This window comes from Dysidea avara, chromosome 1 (genome assembly GCF_963678975.1).
Source record: "Dysidea avara chromosome 1, odDysAvar1.4, whole genome shotgun sequence".
Taxonomy (NCBI): Eukaryota; Metazoa; Porifera; class Demospongiae; order Dictyoceratida; family Dysideidae; genus Dysidea; species Dysidea avara.
The window spans coordinates 44,705,481-44,713,735 of record NC_089272.1 but is presented as its reverse complement, the minus strand read 5'-3'; the positions used below and the strand labels follow the sequence as shown (position 1 = coordinate 44,713,735).

The 8,255-nt window shown below is 37.8% G+C and overlaps 1 protein-coding gene across 1 annotated transcript; it reads left to right on the top strand.

The window, feature by feature from the left end:
* Positions 1-4,723: 4,723 nt before the first annotated feature.
* LOC136250627 (uncharacterized) lies at positions 4,724-7,423 on the top strand. The gene is made up of 2 exons (XM_066042855.1): positions 4,724-4,797; positions 5,659-7,423. Exon 2 carries the CDS (start codon positions 5,717-5,719, stop codon positions 7,313-7,315), a length of 1,599 nt encoding a protein of 532 aa, XP_065898927.1. The 5' UTR covers positions 4,724-4,797; positions 5,659-5,716; the 3' UTR covers positions 7,316-7,423.
* The last annotated feature ends 832 nt before the right edge of the window (positions 7,424-8,255 follow it).

Sequence of the window (8,255 nt, the reverse complement as noted above, 5' to 3'; positions counted from 1 at the left end):
CCATACAGGAACTCAGATCAAAAAGAGTGTTGTAAATTCAGGTTAGTTAACATACAGAGGAATCGTGTTGTTGCAATTCTCCCTCATCTGGAAACCTATTATCCAGACATCTCTATATTTCAGACACCTCTATATTTCAGACACCTCTATTATCCAGAAACCTTTATTTGGGCACCTCCATTGCCTGCACAGCCTAAATTAGTCATGTGGCTTCTAGTTTATTGACCACAATGAAGTTTGCAGTTGAAAGCTGTTTGGTGGCTTGTTTATTCTACTAATGATAACTACCACTTGGTTGCTAGGTGATAATGTATTTTTTAAAGCTAAGGGAGGGACCATGAATGCTCTGAAGTGACTTCAATTCTGCACACTAAACTGCACAGCACAACTGATAGCAATAACATTACTTTGCTTTAGCACGGTTTAGGACATTTCTGATACAGTAGTATGTGCCAGACTGGCTGGATAAGAGAGGTTCCATTGTACTCAGATTGTAGGTGGATTGTATTTGATGCCTGCTTGTCACTCTGTAGTTAAGCCAGGAGGATCCACCAGCCTGGCATGTTAGTTTTTTGTACATTATCTTTTTACTTCAGTGCCTGCTTGTTGGGGGACTGGTCTCTTGTGTTGTCAGATATTAAGCAAGTTCATTTGGTGCTGGAGGTTAACGAAAGTGATTAGATCAAGGATCAGATCACACTGATTCCCCATGTTGATGCAATGGGTATTTTAGATGTATGTGTAAGCAGTGCCAATTCACCGAGATCCATCAGGTGAAACTTCTAGTAACTCAAATTCCAGTATTATCTCGTGGCAGGATTGTTGACAAGGTGGACGGACCGAATACCAAATAACTGTGGCTCTGTTATCATTTGTGATCTCAGATGTTTCCGGATTGTACTGTTGTGGTGGGACCAAAGTAATATCGAGGTCAACAATGAGATTCATCTGGCCTGGTAAGATCTTAGCGTTATTGTTTATGATCTCTTGATTTTCCAGGATGAGGCATACAGTTGTGATGGAAATAAACTAATTCATAGGTTACTACGTCACTATCACATTTTATAGTCAGAATTTTATTGTTAATATCACGAACGATTAATGTGATGTATTTTGTTACGTAACATGTATATTAAGTGACATGCATGATGAAAGCCACAATGGGAGTGGTTAGGGTGGGTAATGCTATGTAGCTAACAAGCTGGTTTGAGCTCTACCAGAAGCTTGACAAGCGAGTTGACAAGTCACAAATGTTAAGCAAGTTTAATACATCATGTGTGGCGTGGCACAAGAATTATGTTTGAAACATCTTTTCTAGTACTGTACGTTCTTCACGCTTTCACACCTTATTTATAAGACTTCTGCCAATTATCAACGCTCGCATGAGGCATGGCACTAAATGGAGTTTTAAGATTTCTGCTTAAAACGCCTTCCCTAGAGAACTTACGGTTCTGCACGCTTTCACAACTTGTTTATCAGACAATAGGGCTTGTGTCCACATCGTGTCTTTAAAAGTTATTATAGGGATTAGAGGTTTGATTGAAGGAAATACACGTATGGACAAACCAGAATTAGATAATGTCAGTGCTATACGGACTATACAAACATGGCTATGTTGACTGGTATAACATGATGGTAAGTGTAACAACATACGGTAGAGTAGAGAAATAAAGTGAAATATGTGTAAATACGCCTATTTTTATATTTTAGCGAGGTTGCAAGATGATGATGATGACTCCTAAAGATTGTTTTTACACGTAACGCAATACAAATCCATCCAGGGCTAATATTGCAAAACCGTCCCTACACACAAATAACTCACAATAGTGGCCGCGCGTCTTTTAATTGGGCATGCGCTTCGTAGTTTCTTGGCCGTGCGACTCACTACCGTGAGTCTTGACCAGGGCTTATGATAAAAAATTTTAAGTTTCGGGCAACTTCCCTGACAAACTTGTGGACAAACGTGTAGTTGACTGGACAAACACACAGCACTTTAACCTGAGTGTTTTGTCACAGCCACAAAACTGCTTTAGACAATGGCACTCAGAGAATGCTTTGATATTTACAAAGTATGTAAGGTTTTATTGTGGTAGAGACCTGTACACAGGCTAGCCACTTTTGACAAACAAATTGCATACTTTGTGGGTTACTAACAAAATTACAGAATACAGGGGCCATCATCTAAATTACAAAGACATACATTACTAGGATTGTTCAGGCTACTGAGCTATCATGAGTTAACATACATTCATCCCAGCTGGACAGTCTGGTATCACAGTTATTGAAAACTTTCTGAACCTGAAACCCCCTATAAAAATTTCTAGATCCGCCACTGTTACAGATGGAATTTTACCCATTTACCAACCATAGTTGGATTTGGCGGGACATCATGTCCTTTCAAAATATAAAGGTTGGTTGCTAGGAGATGCTACATTCTTGTTAACCAAAGGAGGGACCATAAATGCCGACTCCTCTGCTGTACATAAAATTACAACTGGTATAGGTAAGACATGCAGTGCTAGGATTCTTCAGTGGATAAACAACTCTGGAGCAATGATGTAAAGCAAAGCAGTGATTATTACATCATTCCTGAGGGGTGTTTATTACAAGTTTAACAGCAGGGTTAACTAGCAGGACACAGTGGCGGATCCAGATGGGTTTCTGGGGTTTCGACAGAAACCCCCTTTTAAAATTAGCAGTCTAAATACATAAACATTATTGCACTGACAATTTGTCATATCAAACAACTATGTACCACTGTATTTCAGTAGCATGCAAGCAGCTGCACTTAACTAACACCATTTATAGCTATTAAACCCTCAGCAACACCACTTTTCATCTCTCACTGCATTGAAACCGATCGAGATACTCTAATAAAGCAGTCAAGTAACTACTCTAATAGAGCAATCAAAACTACAGCTTATAGTCACAATCTCTGTGCTATAGTATTTGCAGTTTAAAGGATTGGATTTATTGTAATTACTAACTAAAAGTAGCCTAAAATTCATTCTCAGAGCTTCTAAAATCTCAAAATTGTCTGGAGAAATGTCATCAGGTGCCTTATTCAACTAAACCAACTTTCAGAAACCCCCTTTTAAAAATCCTAGATCCGCCACTGGGACAAGCTTGCCTGGATTGTCACTATACCCAGACCAATCATGCAGGCCCCCCCAGGCCATTACAATAATTTTAGCACGCACTTCAAAGAGGTCTATAAGGGGGGCCATTCCAGCACATTTGTAATAAACAGTTAGCAAGTTGTTATCTTTCCCTCCCATCCACCTCCTCAATCTCTTCTTTCATTAACTACAAAATAGTTAATGTGACATGGGCAGTGCTCTTTTGTCTCTGAGGAAGTTGAAAAGGGTTATCCCCAAATGCAGAGGAAAACTAACTGATGTGTCATTTTCAGGAAGTACTTGAGCCTGAAACAATAAGAAGACAGACATGATGGCAAATATGTAGGCAGACAATTGCCCAAGGGTAATGTCCTGCAGGCTCTGGTGTTAGTTGAATCTACTTATGTAGCACCAATATCAAGCCCATAATCCCATCCTTTATAATGTATAGCTTACATGGATGCATTCCAGGATCAGTGTTTGACTCATTGAGCCTGTACAAAATTGCCACAGAGTAGTGCTGTACACCTACAAAAATTTTGTCACCCATTAATTGCCTACCAATAATAATTGGCAATAACCAGTTAATTGGTTTGTTTGTATATTGGCAGACATAATGTGAGTCAACAAGCCTGCTGGAAGGTTTAGGGTGGTACCAAAGTGACCATCAACATCTTGTCTAGCAATAACAGTTATTACAATCACATATTTACATGTTCTTTGAGGTTATGTTAACACTTGTCAGCAGGGGTAATTTATGGTTTACCAAGTGGGTGGGCAATAACTGGTTTAAAGGTCTCTTCACCAGTCATTGGCTGACCCAGACAATACCAGTTAATAACTGGTTAATTGGACACTGGTGTACAGCACTACACAGGAGTCATACAAAATGACCATATTTCAGAGTTTACAGTATATGGCGTAAACTAGCTAGCAATGAATCAGTAAAAGTTACTCCACAACATTATTTCACAGTTGAATTGATCTTACCAATCCAGGACTTCGCAGAAAATTGTGAAGCAAAACAGCACTTGTACTCGTTAAAACGATAATTATTTTGAGGCGCTTAACACCGTAATGGAATTTTCAGTGATTTCAAAGACAAAGTATGAAGTTTAGTCAGTAATAGAAGTCCCAATATAATGCACTATGTATAACTCTTGGTGATTTTATCACCCGCACGATCTGTAAAAACACTATTTTCAGAGGGGGTTTCAGCTGAAACCATTACAACCCCACTGTATCCGCCACTGTGTAAGCCCTGATTATAGCCAAGTAGCAGACACGTATTTATTTAAATAAGACATCTAAGTAGACATTTCCTTTAGTTCCTTATGAGACTTTGATACATACATATAACACACAGGTGCGTATCCAGATTCTTATAATGGGGTTTCCATCAGTAAGAATATGGGCAGCTATACGGATAATTGTGTAATATTAGCACTAAACTATACTCAGCAATAATCAATAAAACAAATAGTACATTACTATAATAATTATATATGCACCTTCTCTTTGTTTGAAAAAAGCCATCTATCATCACCTGTGACTTGTTAGAAGGCATTTCCATGGTAAACTTAAAAACCCACAATCGATTATAACAATACTCTAATTATAGCGCAATTGACTTGTATTGATGCTAGTGAGACTCACAGTGAAAGACTGTTTCTGAAAGGTAGCATATTGTATTTGTACTCTCTAGTTAAATAGTACTAATAATTGACTTACCGAGGTAGATTATTTATAAATTGTTTTTTTTTTTGCGGGTTTCCTGAATCCCCCCTCTATACGCCCTTGGCACACAGTATATACATGTATGGAGAAAGCTTCATATAACCACTACAATTTGTATGACACACTCTGTTATGAGCTAACTGGCTTATGGTATGATTAGTCTGATGACTTTTGAGTCAAGTTTGGAACAAAATTATAGGAGAGACATATTTATGGTCTATTCTATGAGATCATAAAATAGACTATAAATTTCCTTGAGTATATACATTACTTAATATCAAGAGTACATAATAAAAATAGGGAGGGAGAGTGTCTAACTGCCAATGCAGCCTTTACAAAATCACTGGGTATTATTGAATAGACAATGATCTTTGAACAAATTAACACTTTTACTGATTATAGAGATCTGTTGATAGGTGTTGAATAAGGTAAAGCTATTGTTCTGTCAATGTATTGATGCTCTATACTACACTGTGATTTTGGCTGAAATGTGTCCTAGTTAGACGCTCTCCCTTCCTATTATGTACTCTTGTTAATATACCACAATAATTACAGTAGGTGGTCTTTTAATAAGGTCATGAAGTACACCTTGTTTGGGACCTGCATGGCCACTATAATGAGTTGGCTTGAGGTTATGAAGTATGTGTCTGAAACATAGCTATACTTGATTGGTCCTTGGTCATTAAGAGATGGCCACTCAGCAAGAGTTGTCTTGTTCTAACATGTATGATATGGAATTTGCTGACTATGTTATGAAATAGTACACAAGTGTATTGTTAACATCATATTCCTGTTCAAACAGGCCCAACTTTAGCATTCTACAAAAGTGGCTGCGCAGCCTGAAGGTCTTAAAAATAGAGATGTGGTATATTAAAAGGCAAAGGTTTGAGGATCCAGAGCCACTGAAAAAGATATCTGAGAAGTCATTAATATCAAATCTTGGTCACATGGCTGATAGCATCTCTGGCAGATTCAGCTGTGATGGAAAATTGAAATTACTTCCTGATAGGACAGTGTCAGTAGTTTATAAGACTACAGTACCACATAATGTCCTTTCAACTACTGCAGTAGCTAAAGCAGCTGAAGTGATGTGGTGTTCCATACAATTTCCTGGTTCAGACCAAACAACCATGAGTAAGTTACTTAATGCGTGCACTGTTGCTAGCTTTGGATACAAAGGAGATAGTGTGATTGACAAAAACTATCGTAATGCCTTTAAATTAGACCCAAAGGATTTTGCAACAACATTTCAACTCTGTGACACTCCAATTCTTGGAGATATTGGACTAATCAATCCAAATTGTGCAGCTGTTAGTTTGCAAGCAGAACTGTACAAGTTGAACATCTATGTACCTGGTGACTTTTTTAAGTCTCATGTTGACACACCTCGGTCAGGACAGATGTTTGGTAGTCTTGTGGTTTGTTTGCCAACTCAGTTTAGTGGTGGAGAGCTTGTTGTACGTCACCAGAAGAAAGAAATAAAGTATGATTGGTCTTCTACTGCCTCTGATCCATTGGATAGTTTATGTTGGGCTGCATTCTTCAGTGATATCGAACATGAAGTTCTTCCAGTTACTGAAGGATATCGAGTCACCCTTACATACAATCTCTACTATGGTGCTGATCTCAGTAGATCCACAATCAACATAACGAGTAACCCTTTTTTCAGGACACTTCAAGCAGTCCTCAGCAATCCCATGTTTATGCGTGATGGAGGTGTACTAGGCTTCAACACACATTATTCTTACACATTTGATTTGCAGTGGACAGATTTGTTTGTTAACATCAACTTTTCTGTAGGCAAGGAAGAGATCATAAGCAAGCTACAGAATTGTCCTATTAAAGAATTTATTAACAAATCAAATATAGATCAAGAAAGGAAATTAAAAGAAGTTAGAATCACAGGCGATGATAGGAAAAAGATACTTCAAGTTATATCCAGCTCACCAATTCATCTGAAATTAAAAGGTGCAGATTACATTATATTCAACAGCGCCAAGCTCCTAGGTCTGCATGTTCATATCAAACCATTACTGAATTCGGGATATGCACTAAGAAAGCCTGATGATTTTAAGCACGGAGATTTTTATTATGACGAATATGATGATGAGCAATCTTTATGTGAAATGTTTGGTCAAAATCTTTGCAAATATAGACGTGAGGGTATTACCTGGTGTCAAAATCCACACTTCAATGAACCAGCTGCAGCTATGTTATGCTATGGAAATGAACCACGTTTAGAAGTGTTTTACAAGGCTGCAGTTATTTTGATTGGAATTCCAAACTGGAGTAAAAGTCGCCAACAGCTGGTAATGCTGATTGAGGGAAAAGATCAGTCTGGAACATCTGTGAAGATTAAGGATAACGTAAAAACTTGTTTTGCAAGTTTTAGTAGAGACAGCTATAGTAGCATCAGTAGTTCATTTGAAGATACTGAAGCAAATAGTGACAGCAGCTGATTTGAACAATAAAATGTGTGTATTGCTATTTACTCTTAAGCTAAACTTTGCAGAGATTGTGTGATCTTTATAATGTTTAGGCTATGTTCATGTACCTTAAAGTATTGTAATGAAAGTTGATGTAGATTATTAGTGGCACAGCCAGGAGATTTCTTTTCAAGGTAGAGTTAAACAGACCACCACTTAATTGGTACTTTAATTATCACATTATTTAACCATGTGGCACGCTATTTTATAACAAGCTTATGAGGGATATGAATACAATACATGCATGTCCTCCCAAGAGAGCACAGTGCTCAAGGGAGAGTGTGTATATTTAGTCATATCCCGAATAATTGTGTTATTAATTATTGGTTGATTTAGGCACCTGTTACACAGTAAAAACAAACTAGTGAACGTCACTACTAAATGTAGTGAATGTCACTACCAATGTCTGCCACAATACTCACTATTTTTGTGTAGTGATGTTCACTACTAATTTTGTAGTGAACGTCAGTACATTGACCACCAAGTAGTGGCATTCACTGCAAAAAGTAGTGACGTTCGCTACAAAAAGTAGTGAGTATATATTGTTGCAGAGCAATTCACTACTAAATTTTTACAGTATATTAGAGACTTGTTTACCTTTTGGATAACGATTTCACAGAATGTGTGGAGCACCTATGTAGTGTAGTCACAAAGCATAATCAATTATATACCACAGTTTGCCATCAAGTTTAACAGCAGGTTAAACAGGGTTAACAAGCAGGACGAACTTGCCTGGATTGTCACTATACCCAAACCAGTCATACAGGTTTTGACCCAACCCCCCTAGGGGCGTATGCATTCCAATAATAATTATCAGAGTTGGGGGTAACGCGTTACAAATGTAATGCATTACGTAATATAATGCGTTACATGACAAAGTAGCAAGTAATATATCACGGATATTACATCCGGA

What these genes read in the sequence shown, in the direction of transcription:
- LOC136250627 (XM_066042855.1), top strand. Translation starts at nt 5,717, where the DNA reads ATGTGGTATATTAAAAGGCAAAGGTTTGAGGATCCAGAGCCACTGAAA.